General features: G+C 43.6%; 1 protein-coding gene across 2 annotated transcripts in view; it reads right to left on the reverse strand.

Moving 5' to 3' along the window:
• Positions 1–226: 226 nt before the first annotated feature.
• The window catches only part of CRTAP (cartilage associated protein), a 24,454-nt gene continuing 2,854 nt past the window's right edge, over positions 227–21,826 (reverse strand). Inside the window, exons 2-7 of one of the 2 annotated variants that reach the window (XM_019647249.1) lie at positions 18,384–18,533; positions 15,762–15,933; positions 9,845–9,973; positions 6,496–6,641; positions 5,450–5,533; positions 366–837 (exon numbers count right to left, since the gene is read on the reverse strand). In XM_019647249.1, the coding sequence (XP_019502794.1) occupies positions 784–837; positions 5,450–5,533; positions 6,496–6,641; positions 9,845–9,973; positions 15,762–15,933; positions 18,384–18,533 (735 nt within the window). In that variant the 3' untranslated portion in view covers positions 366–783. Of the gene's footprint in view, positions 838–5,449; positions 5,534–6,495; positions 6,642–9,844; positions 9,974–15,761; positions 15,934–18,383; positions 18,534–21,826 lie in introns of both variants that reach the window. The other variant, XM_019647250.1, reaches the window with a different exon arrangement.

Genomic DNA, 21,826 nt, shown 5'->3' on the forward strand with positions numbered 1-21,826 from the left:
GGTTTTTTTTTTTCTGTTATCCTGTATGGTATCTCCAGTGCCAGGCCAATGCCAAGCATGTGGTAGGTGCTCAATAAATATTTATTGAAAGGTTGAAGCTTGACGCCTCTGCTTTCTTCCATTTCCAAATCTGAGACTGGTAACTGAGTAGTGTCTTCAAATGGAATTGACCAACCATTATGAGACTTAGGAGATGCAGAAGTGTTGGGCAGAGCTACTTCTGTTACCCAACTTCTTTTTCAGTGGGTGCCTAAAGTGCAGGTCAGACCACGTGTAGAGCATCATGGGGTGTGGAGTTTAGCCTTTGTCTTGCACCATCTTTCCTGGATCAGGGCATGGGGATAAAAAAAAAAAAGACTAAAAACTGGAAGAGCAGAAAGGCCAAAGTAGCTTTTCACAATTATCTTTTAGGAGTAGTTTTCTTATTTAAAAAATAATACTGATTTTCAGGGTGCCGGGGGACCCATGGAAGACAGTCCTTCCAACCAAAATGGTGAGAAAGGCAGGTATGAATGTGGAGAAGGCAGGTGTGAACATGGGGAGGTAGGTGTGAACATGGGGAGACAGGTGTGAAAGTGGGAAGACAGGTGTGAAGAAGTGGGGGCAGGTGTGGTCACGGGGAAGGCAGGCTCACCCCTTGTTATACATAGTGAGAGACAGGGGCTTCCCTTTCACTTCATACAGTAAAGAGAAGGCTTTGAGGTATCAACCACTTGGGTCACTGGGAAAAGGACAATCTGTGTTTCCTGAACATCGAGGGGAAGTCTCTTGGGCAGCTATGGACTAGCCGGTCTCCTCCAGCTCCAGGAGGTCATCCACGTATTCCAGGACCTCGCCCTGTAAGAGACAACAGGACACCTCTGTTAAGTGGCCTGCCTGACTTTAAAAGTGTTGGTGAGCAGAGACTGTTTCCAAGAGGCCATTGCCAGCTGCCTGCTTAGGCTGGAGCAACCTTTCTCTTTCTCCCCTGCCCTTGGGGACCTGACTTCTCCCGGCGGGGGGGGGGTAAGAGATGCGGGAGGACCCTGGAATCCACTCCATGTGAACGTGGAGTGAAGCGCTCTGCAGCCCCCACAGAACGCCTGTGTGAAGTAGGCAGTCCAACCACTCTCTTTAAGACCCTGTGTACGGCCCCCTCTTCTGTGCTCCCCTCCCCACACCCCTACACTTCCTATTAGTTATCCCACAGGAACACTTTCTATCTGTTCCCTTTCTGCCTTGATCACCAGTCCACAAGCTTTTCAAGGACCAGGACCTGGGTTCTTTTTCTTGCTCAGAGTCTGTCACATAGAAGGTGTTCAGTAAACCTGCTAAGGGATGAATGAGTGAGTGTATACATGCACATTGCTGGTGTGACTGAAGCAATCATCCTACTTAAAGGACAGACTCTTGGGTACAGTGGGACCCACTTGCCCACTGGTGGTACCGGGAGCCCACCAGCTCCCTCCTTCTGCAATCAGCCTTAAGCCTCAACCTGAAACAGCCCAGCACACTTTCTGATTTCCTTCTCTGCATTGATTTCTCTCCCATGAGACACCTGGGCCACCAGCAGAAGACACCTTCTCTTTACGGCAGAAAATGAATGAATCCAAGGAGGCCAAGCCCCCTTCCCGCGAGGGTCAGCACCACCAATGCTGACCACCTCCTGCTAAAACTTGGCCTCCTTCACAGAGGTCACCCACCACCTCAGCCCAAGAGCCTATTGGCTCCTTTTGATATTTTAACGCAGCAAGATTCATAAAATGTCTCAGCATTTGAGAACAGTCGAAACATCTATCAAGTACATGAGACTCAAAAGGGTGTCTTACTATTTTCATCAAATACCTCGATCATGTCATGCCTGAGATTAGAAACTAAAGCTCTGGATGTGAAAGACTACTGCTTGAAAAACAATGTTCTTCTGTTGCTTTCTGGACTCCCAAAGGAAAACATGGTCTGCGAGAGGGATTACATGTATGACCATGACATCTGTTCCCAGAGTTACCGTTTCCTGCCCTGTGGCTTCTGTGACATGGGAATGATGGTCTTGTTTGCATTTAGCTCATCAATGAAAGAAATGCATCCCCCCGTATGGCCTGTTGTAGTGAAGGCTATTGGTGCCTCACTCAGATCTACTTCCGGTGTATCCATCTCCCAGCTGCTGGGAGTGTTGGTTGCTAATGGCTGAACAAATGATCTGCCAGGCAGTGTACACACCGACACCTCTGGGCTGACAACAACCAACGAGAGGCTGATAAGGGAGACTACAAAAGCAGGAAGAGCTATAATGGTATAACTCATGTTCCAGGGCACCCCTGGAATCAGGCTAAGCTTGACTCCAGCTGAGAAAACATATCTGCATAGCTCCTTCCCTTCCATTCACTTCCTTTCCTACCTGAGAGCACTCCCTCAGCAAATCACTCCAGCAAATTATAATCTATGTCTTTTAGACTTCCCTGAAGCACAGAACTACCAGAACCTGAGACTTGAAGCATGGATTTCAGCTGCTTTATAGTTCCTGAAACTATAATGGGCCTCTGCAAAATGTTTAACCAGTGTGCCAACTTTCGGGAGGTCTTGCACACATTTCAACCCCAGAAAGATAATAAAAAACACCACGAATATCAGTAGCTACATTGTATTGATGCTTTGTTTCAAACTAGTATTTTGTCCTTTGGAGATTTTAAAGATTAAACTAAGAATTGTATTGTATTGGTTATATTTGATTTCAAATTATTACATGCCATAATTTCATATAGGAAGAAAACATCTTGTTCTTTAGAGAAGGATGAATGCTATCACAATTCTAAAGCCTTGATTAATATGCTAATTATAATACTTCCAGGACCCTCAACAGAGTCTTTTTATCTTGAGACTATCAAGTCTAAATTCTAGGAATTTTCAAGCCTGGAATAAGCCTGGTCTGTTCAATGGGTGATTACTAACCAGCTGTGTGACTTTGAGTAAATCACTCTACCTTTCTGAATTTGTTTCCTCATCTGTGACATGAGAGAGCTTTAATGAATCTTCATAATAAAAATACCCAACAAACTAGGAATATAAGGGGAACTTCCTCAACCTGACAAAGGGCACCTACAAAAACCAACAGCTAAACGACATACTTAACGCTAAAAAAGAATGCATTCCTCCTAAGGTTGGGAACAAGATAAGGATGTCCAGTCTCTCCAGTTCTATTTGACATTGTACTGGAGGTTTCAGCCAGGGCAATTAGCCAATAAATAAGTAAAAGACATCCAGATTGGAAAAGGAAAAGTAAAACTACCTCGATTCATAGATAACATGATCTTCTATGTAAAAACTCTTAAGGAATCCACAAGAAAACTATTAGAACTAATGGATAAGTTCAAAAATTTATAGGATTACAATATCAATATCTAAAAATCAATTGTATTTCTAGAATTGAGAGTCTAGAAATAAAACCTCACATTTGTGATCAATTGATTTCCTACAACAGTGCCAACACAATTCAATGGGGAAAGAAAGTCTTTTCAACAAATGGTGCTGGGACAATTGTATATATCTGCATGAAAAACAGTGAAATTAGACCCCTACCTTACATCGTATGTAACATGAACTCTAAATATATTGTATTTCTAAATGTAAGTGTTAAAACTATAAAAATCATGGACAAAAACATAGGAGTAAATTTGTACACAAATGTTCATAGCATCATTATTCAAAATAGCCACAAGTTGGTAACAACCCAAATGTTCATCAGCGGAGAAATAAACAAAATGTGGTATATATCCACACAGTGGAATATTATTCAGCAATAAAAAAGAATTTTTACACGTAACATGATACATGTGACAACATGGTGGAAACTTGAACACATTCTCAGTGAAAGAAGCCAGTCACAAAAGACCACATTCTATATGATTCCATTTACATGAAATGTCCACTACAGGCAAATCCATAGAGACAGAAAGTAGATTAATGGTTGCCAAGGGCTTGTGGCAAAGGTGAGGCAGCGGTGAGCAGAGGGGAAGGAATGAGAAGTGACTACTAAGAGTTATGGGGTTTCTTTTGGGGATGATGGAAATGCTCCAAAATCAGATAGAAGCGATGGATGTACAACTTTGTGAATATACTAAAACCCACTGAATCGTATACTTTAAAAAGGAGAATTTTATGGTTTGTGAATAATATTTCAATAAAGCTGTTCTAGAAAAACATAACAAGGGAAACTGCTCATATTACAATGTTAACCGGAAAAGCTATGATCTATAATTACAGTTGAGCTTATAATGAATATATATATTGGAAAGTATGTAGAAAAACCTGCAAGCACATATACCAAAATATTGATAGTAGCTTGCCTCTGGATAATTAGAAACTCAACTCCTCCCCCTTTTTGTAAATATATTTTTCTCCACCTCCCAAACCACACCAGCCCACTTTGTTTGTATCTAGCCAGCATTCCTTCCTTGGCAGCATCCTTGTGATCTTACCTCAGGCTCTGCTTCAAGGGAACCCAACCTAAGACACATGGCACGGGTATCACTTCCTTGTTTCTAACACACTTCCATGGGCAACACAGTACTTCATTCTCCCAACTCTGTGAGGTCAACATTATTAGTCCCATGTTCTAGACAAAGGACTGAGGCTCAGGGATGTTGAATGAATGCTAGTGATGGATCTGTCCCCCTGCAAATTCATGCACAGAAAACAAATTCCTTGATGATGTCTTGTTTAGCAGTGTTTCACCAAACACTCGGGCCGTGGAGAGAGCAAACATGGAGGCTCAGGACCCCGGGGTCTGGCCTAGTGACTCCCAGAACTTCCTGTCCCCCAAGCTCCTCACCTATAAAGTGAGGAGTCAGAGCAGAACAAGTTCACAGCTCTCTTCCAGCTCCCATGGCTGGCAAGTTCTCAGCTGTCTTAGCAAGCATTTTCCGGTTGGTTTCAAATGCATCTCTCTAAAAGCTACCCCTGAAGATGGCTTTTCTGTGACTAGGCTGCACCATCACAAAATAACTGCTCCATGAGCAAAACAAGAGTCAGCTGAGTGAGAGTCAGGAATTCTAAGGAATGTCGGAGAATGATAGAACGACTTATAGCAGAGACCTAATTAATAAAAAATGAAAATAAAAGATAATCTCAGAAAAATTGGGATGGGGTTTCCAAATGTCTTCATAGTGCTGAGTCACTGAAAATTCACTGTGGTTTTATAAAATAATGTTTTTTTTAAAAAAAATGATGGTTGGATGGCTCTTGTGATGGATTTCTAGAGCATCAGAAGGAAGTGTGGCACTTCAGCCTGGGTTCCTAGAAAGCCGTTCTTGCTCATGCCAGGGCTCTGACTTTCATTAAAACGCCCACAGAAATTGCATTTCTCAAGGTCCCCTTCTGTTTCTTATTTCAAGGATGAGTTGCCTTCCCATGATTTTAGCAAAGAAATGAGTAATATTTTCTCTTCGCCAAAAGTGTGCTAACCATGAGAACTTACCTCATCATCATCCATTATATTTTCCTTAGCGAAGGCATACAGCTCTTTCTGGAGTGTAGTCACATTAAAGAACTGAACTGCTTCCTGTTCAGACACAGAGAACAGTTTATATGACCAACCTTTTAATGTTAGAACTGGGAGGAGGGAGGAACAGGGCATGGGATTTCTTGGGGGGGCAGGAGGGGCGGGGTGATGAAAATATTTAAAATTAGATAGTGGTAATGGTTGCACAACTCTGTGACTATACTAAAACCACAAATTGTGTACTTTAAAAGTGTGAATTTTATTGTATTTGAATTATATCTCAATTTTTAAAAAGTGATCGATCCCCAGGAAATGTGTGTGTGTGTGTGTGTGTGTGTGTGTGTGTGTGTGTGTGTGAGAGAGAGAGAGAGAGAGAGAGAGAATATGCAGTGGAGTGAGGTGTGAAGGAAGGTGCATGGATGGCAAGCCAGGAACAGCATTCAGGAATCCCAATGAAAATACCAGTTAAAAACAAAGATCATTCAGAAAAGATCTTTTGAAAGCAATAGGTAAGTTTCGAAAGTTCCCTGACAGTACATACAAAGCTGAGTCTGTCCATCCTGGAAATGAAATGATGGTCCACCCACAAATGAACCAACCACAGAGCTGTTAAAATCATAATAAAGTAGGTAGATGGTGTGACATGGAATGTGTTCAGACGAACTGTTATAAAGACAAAGCAAGCTGCAAGACAGTATATACAGTATGATCCTGTTTCTGTAAAAATAAACAAATACACGCTGTATCTATGACTAAATGCATAGCAACAAGACAAGGGGTAAAGAAAAGGTGTGGGATTATGAGGGATTTTCACTTTTTAAGTAAAACACTTCTGGAACATTTGAAATGTGTCGGCTTTTTACTGATTTAAAAATCAGAATAAAGCCGTAAAATATTAACAGACCAAAAAACTACAGGAAAAATGAATTTGCTTTGATTTCTGAAATAACCAAAGCAGTCTCCAAAACGTGAGGATGAAGAAGAGGAAGGGAACTGCCCGTGCCTGGGGCACCAGCACTTACTGGTCTGGGCTGGAAATGCTCATCAGACAGGCCCCACTTGTCCCTGTGGTACTGGTAGTACACCAGGTTCTGCTGCATGACCTTGTCGTTGTGGTCAAAGAGCAGGTAGCTGACCGCACAGGGGGCCGCATTCTTCAGGTCACTCACTGGGGTCAGGGAGAAAAAGAGGAACAGGAAATCAGCAAACCGCGCCCTGCACGTCCCCTCACCAGCCACCCCTCCTTGAAGCACAGCTCCCTAAAGGAAAAGCTCGTGAACAAGCCCCTTCTCCACAGCCCCTCCTTCGGAAAGCCTGCGACAGACAGACCACAGACAGACCACAGACCGGAATCATCATCCCTGGGTGAGCAGGTCACAGACTGGGTCTCCACGGCAACCTCGAGTTCCGACACATGGAATTTCCTTGTTAGGCAGATGCCTTTGCAGAAATGCCTACTATCATATATTCTACCTTAGGCTCCTGTGAACGAAGCTGGTCTCACGTCCCTGGGGCCCGAGAAGGCTGGGTCCCAAGGCCTACACTGTCATGCGGCTGAGGGAGCTGGGGAGGGTGTGCTCAGCAAATGAGCCCCCAGTTTGGGTCCCAAAGTGCCTGGGTCCCATTTGGATGACACCACAATCCCCAGATCCAGGTGGGCCCTCCTGTTGCTAAACTAAATAGAAAACTCAAAAGGATGGTGGACTCTCTGGGCTGGAAGAGGCTTGAAAAGTCACCTGGTCTTGTCATCTCCTGGTTGTGAGATTCCCACCTCAGTCTCCCTCCGTAGAGTTGCCCCACCCATAACAGCACCTTCAGCATAGGGGTTTTGCAGGGATTGGGATTTGTCTTAGGGGTGGGGGACAAGAAAGAAGACGTGACAAGGCACAAGCCCTTGGGTATTCTGGCACATTCCACTCCAATTTACAACCAGGAACACTACCTTTGCTAAAGTTCTGGTTGGCCAGAATAACCAGAGCAGATATGAATAAATCGTGCCACCCAGTGGCTGTTTCTGGTAATGACAACTTTAAAACCGGAGTTCAAGGACACTTAGTATTTGCCAAGGCCTGCGGGGCTGGGAAAGGGTTCAAATGTAAAGAACAACGCCTGCCCTCTAGAAAATTCAGTGCAGTAGGTAATCTAGAAAGAGTTCAAATCAGGGCAGACTTTCAGGAAGCCAATTTCGGGAAGTAAATTTTACTCCTATGGAATACCTATAATCCCAGAAAGCAAAGGTTTCCTGGGGAGGGGCAAGCAAAGCTCGAAGTTTTGGTTTACCTGTGTTTCTAAGCTTTTGCCACAGTTTCTGATATGCAGGGCGATTTTCAGAGCATGTGAGGATTTCAGAGGACCAGTGAGCTGCCAGAGCCTGGATGTGTCTGGAACACTTCTGAACTCCCAGGGTTCTGGCTCTGTGCGCACACAACGATGCCCTGCTCAGAGGCTGGAAGACCTAACAGAGTCTTCCCCATGTTTCAAAGTCCAGCACAGGGCTAGCTCAGGGAAGTGCCAGGGCAGATTTTCATGAAACTGAAATAAAAATACTAGCTTATGATTTTATCTGACTGAAAGTCTTTAAACTGTGAACCCAAGATTGGCAAAGTGTTAATAAAAGTTGAAGCTGGGTGGTGGGCAGACAACAGTTCATTATACCACCTCCTCTACTTTAATGTAGGTTTTTAAATATCCATAAGTTTTTTTTAAAAAACATGTACACAGTTTTTTCATCATTCTCATTAACACAGGGTTCTTCCAAATGTGGATGAATAAAGGCAAACAGTTAACACTGGAGAGTGGAGGACAGTGAGGTGGTGGAGATGGGAAGGGGTGGTTTGCTTCGATGTCTCTCTGCACATGTCCCAGATGTTTGCTTTGCTGCAACAAGCCTGTATTACAAAACTTTTTTGAAAGAAAGCACTAATCAATCACTTATATTGAAAAAAGAGGGCTCTTCCCAAGCAAAAACTAAGGGCTCTTCCCAAGCTGCCTAAGTAGAAAACTATTCCCTCAACACTGGAATGCAGTTAATAAGTATTTACTGTGGACCTACTGTGAGCTCAGTGCTGTCTCAGGTGAAAGCATGTGCATAGATTACAAAGAACATGACTCTTGTCCTCTATGCTACATGATCTTCTACCAAACAGCTGGTGCCACAGTTACCGTGACAAATAAAACCTCATCCCTGCCATCCTCGAAAGGGGACTTCAGGGAAGGACACCTGTTCAAAACACTCCTCATTCTCCTGTTGATCCCAGAAATGTCCCAACTAAGGATCACGTTTCATTGCCTCCTTAGATGAGGTTCAGGCTGCGGTAATATCAGGTTCCCCGCTGAGAAAGGCAAGTTACCTTACTCAGGAAGGCCTGGTGGAAATGGCTGCTTCGGAGGAACAATTTTGATTAGAAGCAAAAACTAAAATTTTTTTAAAATATATGTATGGAAAAATGTTTTACGTTTTCTCAACCTTCAGCAGGCAAATCGTTCAGTGTGTCCTGAAGAAGATAGGAAACAGGATAAAAAGGTAGATGGCTATTCCAGGAAGACAGAACCCAACAAAGAACAAAATGGCCACAGTAGGGCAGGAGGGCTATGAAAACCGAGGCCACCTGTCACTCTTCTCCGGACATCCCTGAATCCCCAAAAAGCGCCGCTAGGGGAATCGAGCCAGATTCCTGCCACCAGACCCAGGCATTTCACCAGCAGGGCAAAACAGTTCCTGCTGCAACTGTCCCTAATAAGCCTCCTGTGCTTGTCACTTAACTGCCAATGTACACGCTGCTCCAACAAGTGTTCCTCGGCAGTCAGTCACAGGGAGAAGAGGAAAAGCCAAAAAAAGACAGGCTCTGAAGTCTGAACTCGGAACTACTTTCCCTCTCACATTTATTTCCCTTTGTCCACTTGGAATGTTCTGAGTGATAAACTCCAATTTCAGGCCAAGGCAGGACCAGCTGGAATGAAATTCCAACAGTCGGAAAAGTGAGGCCGATGATGGGGAGGAAGGGAAATAATGACAAAAGGAACAAACATTTATACAGAGTTTGCTATGTGCCAGTGTGTGAATATCCTCAGCATTCCCTGTCTATCAACTCATTTAATTTTCACGACAATCTCATGAGGTTAGTGCTATTATGTCTACTCTACAGATGAGGAAACTGAGACACAGAGAATTTACTAAGTGACAAAGCTGGAATTCGAACCCAGGCAATCGGACTCTAGGGTTTGGCAAAGCTTGGTACCAGGGCTGATGATGTAACCTTCATGCATTCTCTCAGCAACCATAGGTAAGAGTTATTACCTCTATTCTACAGATGGGGGAGCTGAGTCTTTGAAGGATTAAGTACCTTGTCCGAGATCGCGTAGATTACTTACACTTATAATAAGCAAACTGCAAATAATGATACATGGTAGCCACGAATTTCTCCACTGGATAGCCTCCTATAACTGGGGTGAGGTTCTCTTCACACTGTATTTTGCATTCCAGAACTTCTACATAATGATCTGAAAGAACACACACAAAGTTTCAGAGCAATGCCCTCATTACTTTCTTAATACTATTATACTTCTGCCCCACCTCCCAAATGATAAACGTAAAAAGGTAAAAATGATAAATCATAAAGGTAAAATATTTGCAACACTTAGATAAAGGACTAAAACCTTTAATATGCAAAGTTTCTTAAAATTAACAAGAAAAAAAAAAAAAGAAAAACACCCAATATAAAAATGGTCAAAAGAATGTTCATAGAGAAGAAATTATAAAAATGGCTAATAAACATTGTGAAAAGATGCTGAACCTCATTTGTAATTAAGAAATTAAATCCCAGGCCAGCCGAGTGGCTCAGTTGGTTAAGAGCACGAGCTCTGAGCAACAGGGTCGCCAGTTTGATTCCCACGTGAGCCAGTGAGCTGCGCCCAAGCTGAGCTGCCACTGAGCTGCCGCTGAGCTGCCAACAGGTGTCAGGATGGCTCAGCTGGTGAGAGCACGTACTCCTAACAACAAGGTTCCCTGGTTTGACTCCCGCATGGGATGGTGGGCTACACCCACCCGCAACCAAGATTGAACACGGCACCTTGAACTGAGTGGCAGCTTGGCCAATAGGCGGCCGGATGGCAACTGGACTTGGAGCTGAGGTAGCTGTGACCTCCACAACTAAGACTGGACAAAAACTTGGCTGTTCCCCTTCCTCAATTCCCCAATAAAATCTAAAAAAAAAAAAAAGGAAATTAAATCCCACCTAAAATGATTTAAATTGTCAACTTGGTAAGATTTTTGAAATTTGATAACACCCAGTGTTAGGGAGAGAATGGTAAAACTTTCTCATATTCTATTGGTAGAAGCAAAACGAAAACAAATTTTTCAAAGAGTACTTTGGCAAAATTTATCAGACATTAACATCCATATCATATCCTCTGACCCAGCAGTCTAGTTCTGGGAAATTTTCTTTAGACATAGGCATATATAAACACTGTTTGTAACAGCAAACAAATGGAAATAACCTAAATGCTGGCTAATAGGATGGTGATCAATAAATTATGGTACATATAAACAACAGAATCTACATAGTCTTTAGAAGAGTAGGTTGACCTAAGTATAATAACACAGAAAGATACTGAAGACTCATTTCCAGCCTCCCTTGCAGTGGAGTTGGTGCTATATGATTAACTGTGCTTATAAAATGTGAATAGCAACAACTAATGAATGCTACTTCCAGGCCTGGTCCCCAAAAATCTCCCACGTGATACTTGGCCCCCTCCCTTTTCTCTCTTCATGCAGCTAGAAGCAAAAGATTCCAGGACAATGGCACACATTTTGTTGGAAAGACTGTGGAAGAACAGGCACTGTCTTACATTGCTGGTTGGAATACAAAATGGTAACAAAATACTAAATAATTTATAGAAACATTTACTCTTTGAGCGATCAACCCCACTTAAGTTGACTTTGAAAACACATCTCCAAAGGGTTCCATGGTGCAATGGTTAGCACTCTGGACTCTGAAAACACATCTCCATAAAGAAAAAAAAAGCCTAAAACTTCCCATTGCAGTATTATATGTAACAGCAAAAGATTGGAACAACCCTAATGTCCATCAAATAGTTGAAAAAACTGTAGTACACTACTCCCCCCACCTCTCAAGAAAGTACATCGCAGCAATAAAAAAACAATGAGACAATCTCTGTGTACTCGTTAGGATATACTGTTTAGATTTATATATACACCAACTTTATAGAAAAAAAATGATTCGGGCAAGAATCCTCAATAGATGCTAACTCAGAGGAACAGGGGTGGGGACGACACAGAATTTGATGGACAGTAAGTTGTATCTGTCCACAAATCATTTACTAACCTCAAAAGGAAAAATAGTTATTATATTATGGAGAAAGAGGAAACTGAAAAGCACCTTAACCGAATGCTTAAAAATTAACATCACCAATAAGGGGCAAATAGATACCATGCTCATCTGCATGTGATACTCTGAGGAAGCTTCCTAATGCTCCAGCCAAACGAACACAGCCTGAATGTAACTGTGAAGACACATCATCGAACCCCAAACTGAGGAATATTCTTTAAAGCAACTGGCCTAGATTCTTAAAAAAATACCAATGGCATAAAAAGACAAAGAAAGGCCAAGGAAATATTCCAGATTAAAAAACAGTAAAGAAATCAATAATTAAGAAACATGACCCTGGGCTGGATTATACCAGGGAAAAAAGTTGCTAGAAGAGTTATTATTAGGACAATTGACAAAATTGGAATGTGGACTGTAGATGGGACAAAAGCATTGTACCAATATCACGTGGCCTGAATTTAATAACTGTGCTGTGGATAAAGAAAATTATTGTTCTTAGGAAATACACTGAAGTATTATGGGTTAAGTGGTCATGATGTATGCAACCTACTCTCATATAGTCCTGAAATAAAAATAATTTTGTATACACACACATAAGAAGAGAGTGATAAAGTAAACGTGGCACAATTAATGTTAAAAATCAGTGAATTTGGATAGGAGTGTATGAGAGTTCTTTGTACTACTTTTGTAACTTCTCTATAGGTTTGCAATTATTTAAAACTAAACTAAAATATCCCTAAATCTATCATCTATCTATCTATCTATCTATCTATCTATCTATCTATCTATCTATCATCTATCTATATCTAAGATAAATAGCTATCTTTGCTTATTTTTGTCAAAAAACATTTAGAAGCATAAACCAGAAACTAATAAAAATGGTTACCATTGGGGGTGAGTGGAATGGGTAGAAGAGATATGGATAAAAGCAAGACTTCCTTCTAGCTGCCTGTAACTCCTTCCTCCTCTTAGCCTAGAAGATAATGGCTCAGCTACTAGTAGCCCTGGGGTACAATATTGCCCCTTGGGGTTCCCCTTCCCCCAACACTTCAGTAAATAAATCCTTCTTGAACTACCCTGATGTATGCGTGCCATCTACTTCCAGTCTGGACTCTGACTGATACAGAAGACTTATTTTTCACAGCATATCTCTTTATGTCTTTCACATTTTATACGATGTGCTATATTACCTATCAAAAAATAAATAAAGTTCGAGATTAGGTATAATGTGCCCCACTTGGTGAGACATTATTTCACTGAAGTTAAGAGGTAAGACTCTGCAGTCAGAAGGCCTGGGTGCAAATCCCAGCCCTTCCCCTGAGGACAACAAGCACAATACTTAACCTCTCTATGCCTCAGCTTTCTCATTTATAAAATGGGGAGAATGTCAATTTCTTCCTCATAGGGTCGCAAAATTGAGATAATACATATAGAAGGCATAGAACAGGGCCTGGCATCTAATTAGAGTTTGATAAATGTTACCTTTTCTAATAACTATTTCTTATCGATAGTCAAAACATCGTAGCTCCAAGTAATCACCCGTTTTGCACCTGTTCCTTTACTCTGAGTATAAGGAGAACTCCTGACACTATAGGCTTGAAGGGAGGTTGGAAGAGGCGACCCCTCACTAGCAGAAGAACAAGAGTTAAAAGGTGCCTTGTGAGGTCCAGGCATGAGCACCAGCAGCTGCCAACATCACAGAGAGACAGCCAAACATTTTGTGCCTCCTGGTAGAATTCAGCACCCACTAAGAAGTGGTCTTGGCCCCTAAACCCCACCAAAAAAAAAAAAATCAAACTTGAGTCTGATCAAGCCTCTACATCCAACTACCAATAAGAAATACAGAGGAGGGGCCGGCCGAATGGCGCGCTGGTTAAGAGCTGGCTTGGGACGCCAGCTCTGTGCAGCAGGGCCCAGGTTCGGATCCCACATGGGGGCCAGTAACACTGCCCTCTACAGCTAAGATGGTGAACAACAGCTCGACCTGGAGCTGGGCTGCCGTGAGTCGCCTGCGACGGCATAGGCTGCAGCCCCTGCTTCAGTGGGCTGCCATAAGCTACCGTGTGTAGCCAGCAGCCAGCGTGAGCAGCCAGCAGCCGCAGTGAGCGGCCGTCCAGAAGCCGGCGACTGATCTGCCTCGCCCGGGAAGAGCGCAATGATGGTGCCAACTTGGGCCAGTGAAGCAACATCCTCCACAACTAGACTGAAGAACAAAACGACAGCAACTTGTCTGTTCCCCTTCCCCCGATTCCCCAGCACTGTTCCCCTCCCCCAAGAAAAAAAAAAAAAGAAATACAGAGGACAGAGGACTATGGGGATACGATCAGTACAATCCAGACTGTGGGAAGCTCTGTAGAATAAATTTATGCTAAGTGAAATAAGCCATCCCCAAGAAACCAATACTGTATGATTCCGTTTACATAAGGTACCTAGAGTAGTCAAATTCATAGAAGCAGAAAGCAGAATGGTGGTTACCAGGGCTGCAGGGAGGAGGATGGGGAGTTAGTGTTTAATGGATACTGAGTTTCCGTTTGGGAAGATGAAAAAGTCCTGAAGATGGACAGTGGTAAAGGTTGAACAACAACGTGAATGTACTTACTGCCATTGGATGCATAATTAAAGATGGTTAAAATAGTAACATTTATGTTATGTACCACAGCAAAAATTTAAAAACATAACCAAATGCAATGCATGGACCTCATTTGGAACCTGATTCAAACAAACAAATTGTAAATTAAAGGTATACACACGTACAAGTATTTATGACATCTCTGAGATGATAGGGACACTGGATATTGGATGATGAGATCAAGGAACTAATGTTAAAAATCTTTCAGGTGTAATAGTTTGGTGGTTATGTTGGGAAAAAAAGTTCTTATCTTTTAGAGGTATATACTGAAATATTACAAATGAAGTGATACAGCATCTGTGGTTTGATTCAAAATAATATGAAAGGAGGGGTAGTAGGCAGGAATTATATAGATGAAACTCAAAGGGCCATGAGTTGACAATTGTGAACCTAGTTCATGGGTACATGGGGTTCATTATACTCTTCTATATGTTTGAAATTTTCCAAAATAAAAAGGTTTTGTTAAGGGGGGGGGGAAAGGTACTCTGTGGAAAAAACAGATACTGTACATGAGCAAAAAAAAAATATGATAAAAAAAAACAAACCCAAAACCCTGGATTCAATAACTTAAAAGAGCTGCCAAACTGCAGGATTTCTAAGAGCCATTAACCATTCAAGTACGCAGTGACTCTCCAAGAGGCAGACTGTGCTCACCCTTTCCCAGACTTATTTGACCAGGGAACCCTTTCTGCAAGGTACAGTTCTAAGATATGTGTTCCCAAAACCAAATTGGGAAATCTCTTCTTGGCCATTTCCTATTTTCTGGAAAATGCTGCCCACTAAAGATTAAAAAGAAACCCTAGGGCTATCTGGGTTATGTCGAGACGGTGTTGTAAAATTTTCTCCCTTTCTTCATACTTTCCTAAACTTCCCATAATGAGGATGCAGTTTTATAATCAGAACATTTTTCTTCCAAGAGTTACCTTCTGACAACTACTTAGAGGCTCATTATACTCTTCACTCTACTTTTATGTGTGCTGGACATTGTCCACCATCAGAGTTACTCCAGTAACGTGAGGCACGAGGTACTCATGGGCCCAGGTTTATTTTTCCAAAGCCTGTGGAGAACCTGTAATCGGGCAGGGATGATATGGCCGACCGCTTCTGCAGGCTGGTGCTTGCACAGTATACTCACTATTTCTCCCGAAGCCCCCGCCGAGTCAAAGGCTGATCGAGTAGGTGTCGGCCACTCCAGTTACCCATTCATATTTCAGCTCAGAAGTTCTCAGAGGCCACCCCAGTCACCTAGAAGGCATGTAGGTTCCACAGGGGCAGCTATCCCATTGACGCCTAGGATACAACCCCCACCAACCTGCTACGGAAAGGTAGAAGTCCTTGAAGTCCCTGATCTCCCTGGAGCCCTCACAGGCTGCGAGACACTCATAAAAGGCCTTGAAGAAGTCAGGAAGGGCCAGCTCCATGTCTGTGATGGACGTCCTCCAGTTCTCGCCGTTGTACGCCCGCACGGCCCGAATGAACAGGCTCTGGAAAGCAAGGAGAAGCCAGTGAAGCTGCCAGACAGGAAGGGAGCCAGACCTGTCCTCCAAAGGGAATCAGGCCACCATAGAGCTCCATTCTCGTGAATTCTGAAGGAACCACGCTGACCCTTAATTAAATATGAAGCCAATTTGTGATTTAACTGATGTCTAGCGTTTTCTACCCTGTGTATAATGGTATGCTTCTTATTTTGTGTAATTCAAAAAGCAGCAGGCACTTGATAGTAAAATCAAATCAAATCAAGGCAAAAGAGAAAACCACTGTGTCAGAAATCAGAGCAGTGGCTTCCAGGGGTCCAGGTGGGGCAAAGGCTCGACTGCAAAGGGGCATGAGGAAACATCTTGGAGAGAGGAAAATATTCTATATCACGATTATGGTGGTAGCTATACCCCTGCCTATATTTGCCCAAACTCACTGAATTATACATTTAAAATTGTTAACTAGATTTTTAAAGAAATTATACCTCAATAAAGCTCATTTTAAAAATTGAGTCAAGGAAAAGATATCTCTTACGAGCAGGTATCAAACATTTCTCCCCCTAACAGTGAAGTATAAAATAGAAGGGCCATGCAACAGCATGAGTCGCTGGGTAGGACAGCCATGTGTCAGACAGTGGAAACTTCAAAGCATTTCTGCTAATTGTTGGCGGGACCAGGTAAAAAAATAAATAACTGAGATTGAAGAAACAGCTTGGCCTCATAAGAACTAAGTAGAGATCTTGGGTCCACACAGAAACTCGCTACCTAGGAGGAGTCAGGGCAGGCTTTGAAATAAGTATGGGCCTCTCCATTTGGAGTTCCTTTGCAGCTGCTCCAGAATGGGGGTATCTGAGGGAGACCCCTTGGACCTGGAATTTTCACCATGCTTAAGGCCTCAGGTAGGAAGGGTGGATCTCCCTAAACCTCCTGGACAGGCAGCATCCCCTGGAAACAAGACGGGCAGAGATGGGTCAATGAGCAGGGAGTCCGGGCAGCTGGCTCTGCAGAAGCAGCAGGGTGACAGCAGCAAGAGGAGGCCTGGCAGAGTGAGGGAGCCCCCTAGGCGCACAGGAGGGCAGCCCCGCCACACCCAGCAGTACTCCAACGGGGAAAGAAGGGTCTAGCTATTTGCAGCTAAACACAGTGCACTGACCACATGCACTCAGCTCTGCTCCCCAAACCCTATGAAAAATGACGGCGAAGAAAGGAAGAAGGTGTAAATCCTTTTTATGGGAGAATGGGAAAGGAGCACGCAACAGACAAGAGAGTTCAACAACTTTTGGGAAGACAGAAAAACAAATTATCACAGAGGGGCCAACAGGGAAAGTGAGCTACACACCTCGTTGGCACTTGCAGGCACCGCAGGGATCACAGAAGGCTGGTGCAAGATACAGGGAAAAAAAGCAGGGTTGAATATCTGAACAGGGCTGTGGGAGCCCTGGGTTCCTTCCCAGCACCTGCCTGCCAACCCAAGGGATCACAGCTCCCAAAGTCACTCCTCATCAGGGACTGGTGGGTTATTCTAGAAATTCTACCCTTAAAGCCTGAGGGGTCAAGGACCAGGCAGAGCAGAGCTGGGGTTGAGGCACAGGGCTGAAAACCAGGAAGCAGGTGAGGGCTCTGACTCAGCTGTGAGGCCCCCCACCCCACCATCTCCACACTGGCTCTCAGTCACGAGCAGACAAACGGACACCCCACCAGCCCTGCAGAAGACTGGAGAATTCTTCCCTGGAAAACTAAAGGGCCCCCCAGAAAAGAGACTTGACATATTTTTTGAGGGTCAAAAAGTGAGCTTGCAGCCTGGTCACACTGTAGGAAACCCTGTAATCAAACCTTGGGATCTAATGGCTCTCCATGAATACTTTCAACACATTCCTCTGTTTTCAATCCTGCCCGACCCTGCATTGGTACCCATGCTCCCAGTTCCTGAGCCCGACAGACCCATACAATAGTAAACGCTTAAAGAGATTAGATTCTTCTTATTATTGTCCTCATTAATTCTCATCAGAATTCCCCTTTGCAGATGCATAGATTTAAGTAGGCTCTCAAACAAGTCAGTCCTCCACCTCAATACTCAATGCGGTGTGCATGTGTGTTCAAAAATATCTCCTAGTTTCATCAGAAATGGGGACTTAATGTTTCTGCTTCCTGTGTTCTTCGTCATTTTGGGATGATTTCCAAGACATGTCTTTATTCCACCATCTTAAAACTAAACGACCAAATGACCATATTTTCTAAAATGTAGCATTTAAAGGAAAGGTGGCTTTAAAAGCATTATGAGATGTAAAATCTAATTCTCAAATGGATCAAATTTGTGCTAAAATGTCAATCATTTCTATTGTCATAATATTCATTAAATGTTATCAAAAATTACTAGAGGTCCTTAGATGTCTATAGCTGTTCACTGAAATACACGTTATGACAGACATAGTGGTTACTGTATAAAAACCCAAATATACCTCGTAGGACTTGGTTTCCAGGTCTTTAATGTAATCCTCAGCATCAGGCAAGCTCTTGTAATAAGCCATGTTTCTCTTCATCATTTCATCATCAGGATGCTTCAGTAGAAAGGTGTGAGCAGCTGCAATGGCTTTCGGAAGATTATTTGCCTAAAGTACAAAGAAGAAAGATATAAGCTATTCAGTGGATGGTGAGCAGTGATTCTTGCAAACTCAGAAGGTCTGTTCGGTCCTTTAGTAATTAGGGTTTCTATACAATGTTTCCAGCTAAGGGTTCAGTGACTTCCAGGGCCCATCAAGGCCTGATCCAGCCACTCTGGACAAGTGTTTCCTCTCTGAAGGTGACCAGATGGCCTCTGTGTGACTTTCCCGACTTACTCTCCACCATGTTCCATGTCCTAGGAAGCTGGCCTGTATAGACTACAATGGACTCCCTTGTCCTGTAGCTTCCAATGGGGTTCATCAATGAGGAGCCCCAATAGGAGACTGAAGGAAAGGAAGAGAGTAAGGTTGCGTTGTTTAGTCTCCTGGCTCCCTCTCTGCTTAGTCGTCCTGGGCTGCTATTGTTCGTTTACTGAAGGTCACAGCTCCTCTCAAGGTGACCCTCTCCATATAGCCTCTCTCCCTTCCAGGTTTTCTCCTTTGCCCCTTTTAACCTAGAGGTGGTCATACCTCACTGTTACTGGCCTTTGTACATAACCACCTTATTAAATGTTTCTCCAGTCACCCAAATGACTATACATCTTTTCTGCCAGAACCTTGACAGATATATTAATCTTTTCCCAAGCCTCTCACAGAACCTTCTGCTCCACCATCCTCCATGACCCCCACCACCTCCTCACTTACTCATCCATTCAGTCGGCAAATATTTGTTGAGAGCCTCCTATATGGTAGGCACTGTTCTAGAAAGTGAGTCTGTAACAATGAGCAAAACAGGAAGAAAAAGAGCCCTGCCTTCATGTCCCATACATTCAAGTGTGTTCTCCCTATCTCCCAGCAACACCAATTAAACGCCTGTCTTTTACGTTACCCCGTGTTCTGTCCTACTGCTTTTCACAGCACTCTGTGGGCTCAGCTAACGTGTCTATCTCCCCCCTCCAGACTATGATCCTTTTAGGACCCAGCAGTGTCATTCACATCGGCACTCCTGGTACCTGGCACACTTCCTGGGGCAAGTATCAGTGATCTGGACATGACATGACTACATAGTGTTTTCATAAAGCTAATTCATACTTTCCTCTCTTTCCCTTTTCTCTTCTCCCCAGCTAGGCGGTGGCCACCTGATTCTGAGTGTCACTGCCTCATGGGAGGTAGTTGTCTGGTTAGAATGCAGAAATTACGCATGTGACAAAAGCCCTGTGCTCTTGAGAGAACTTGGCAAGTGTGATGAGAGCAGGAAATTGGGAAGGGAGCTGCGGGAAGAAGCTGACTAGCCTGGAAGAAGAAGAGGGAGAAAGAGGGAATCCTCCAGGCTAGAACAAGAGTTCCCCTTGGGGTCTGCAGGAGCAGCAAGGTCTGTGGCCCTAGAGCTGCAGGTGTGGCACCCTTGTGGGAAGAGCCCAGGAATGCAGAAGTCCTCAGGGAGGAATGGTGTGTGGGTGGGGGAAGGGGCTCAAGAAGGCAGGCAGACAGGGAGATGGACACCTCCTTGTATGGACACACGACTAACAACCAGAGGGTCACCCACACTGATGTCCTGGCTCTGGCAGTCTCCTGAAATCATGGCATAACATGGTGGGAGTTGGGGAGGCACATGTACATGTGCACAGAGACACCTTCAGCCAATCTGGAAGGACACTTAGAGACAGGGATTAGGGAATTAGGTTTGGAGAGAGAAGATAAAGGGATATTTGGTACACTTGGATTTCTGAGAATCAAAGGGTAGCACATATCTGTACGAAATTGCCCCAGAATTGGAGTCAAGTCATTTGGAGAAAATGGCAGTGGCTGCAATAGAGAATTGGTGGGTGGTGATGAGGGCAGACTCCCAGATGTCAATGCTGATATTTTGGGAATACCAGTCATACCAGTCAGTGGCCTATAGTGGGGCTGCCTTTGAAAGAGCTCTACAGAAAGCTCTACAGTCCTGGCCGGAAAAAGGCCAGTCTGACAACTAGAAGAAAGGGAGGAGGTATGAATACAGCCCTTTTAAAGCATTTACCAATGAAATTAGATTCTGTAGTCCTCAGAAGAGTACTTAGAAAGAGAGGTTCAGAGTGGGATTTTTAAGGCCTCTCATGCAGGACCTGAGTTTTCCAAAATGGAACCCCATCCTTCAGAGGACAGGGTGATTTTACTCACTTTAACTCCAGCCCTGCCAGCTGGAACAGGAAGCTACATCTTAGCAGCTAAATCTCTGTCAGACCTCACGCAGGTTGTGGAGAAGGTGGGTGGGAGCACCTGCCCTGCCATGGGTTTCTGAGAGACAGCCACCTACACGAAAGGACGCTAGCTACTGCCAAGGGAGCCATTCTTAAATCAGCCTCGATATGGTGGAAGGCCTTGCAGTTCAGGAGAGAACAGAGTCCACATCCAGGAGGGTGACTTAAGAGTGCCTATGAGGTGGCCAGCTCTGTCTGCTTAGAGTTCAAAGTCATTAAGGATGAGCGTTTCATGGAGATGGCAGTCACAGCCAGGGGCATGAAACCTAAGGTAGGCGGGTAACATGAAACCTAGCGTGGGCTTGTGGGCTACACACCAGGAGCTCAGCCCCTTCTCTACATGATCACACATCCACACCTCCTCACCTCTCTTGGACAGTCTGAACCCACCATCCCAATCCACATGTTCAACTCAGGCATTTGTTTTAATCACTGAAACAGAGGCCTGCAAATCAGACCGGCACAGGAACATCTACCTAAATCCTGCTACAGCAGGCAGCACCGTCTATCTCCAGTATCTACCTCCAGCCTTCAGGTGCCAGGTAGAATATATGTGCCTGTCACCAATCATTTTCTCTCTACCCAGAAACAGTTTATTTATTTATTTATGTTTAATTTAAAAAAAAAATCTTATTGGGGAACAGCCATGGTCATCGGTTACACATTGCTTTCATGCTACAATGGCATAGTTGGCTCTTGTAGGGAGGGCACAACTCACAGTGGCCCATGTGGGGACTGAACCGGCAACCTTGGTGTTATCAGCACGATGCTCTAACCAATTGAGCTAATGGATCACCCCCAGAAAGAGTTTATAAATATAAACATCATTAAGGAAAATAAATAAATAAATAAGCCATAGAATATCACCACCTAAAATCAGTTTTTCAGTGATTTTCAATTGAAGCAATGAAGTAAAGATTCTGGGGGGTTTTTTGTTTTGTTTTGTTTTTTAAGATTTTATTGGGGAATTGGGGAAGGGGAACAGATGAGTTGCTGTCCTTTTGTTCTTCAGTCTAGTTGTGGAGGACGTTGCTTCACAGGCCCATGTTGGTATTATCATTG

This window comes from Hipposideros armiger, unplaced genomic scaffold (genome assembly GCF_001890085.2).
Source record: "Hipposideros armiger isolate ML-2016 unplaced genomic scaffold, ASM189008v1 scaffold_109, whole genome shotgun sequence".
NCBI lineage: Eukaryota > Metazoa > Chordata > Mammalia > Chiroptera > Hipposideridae > Hipposideros > Hipposideros armiger.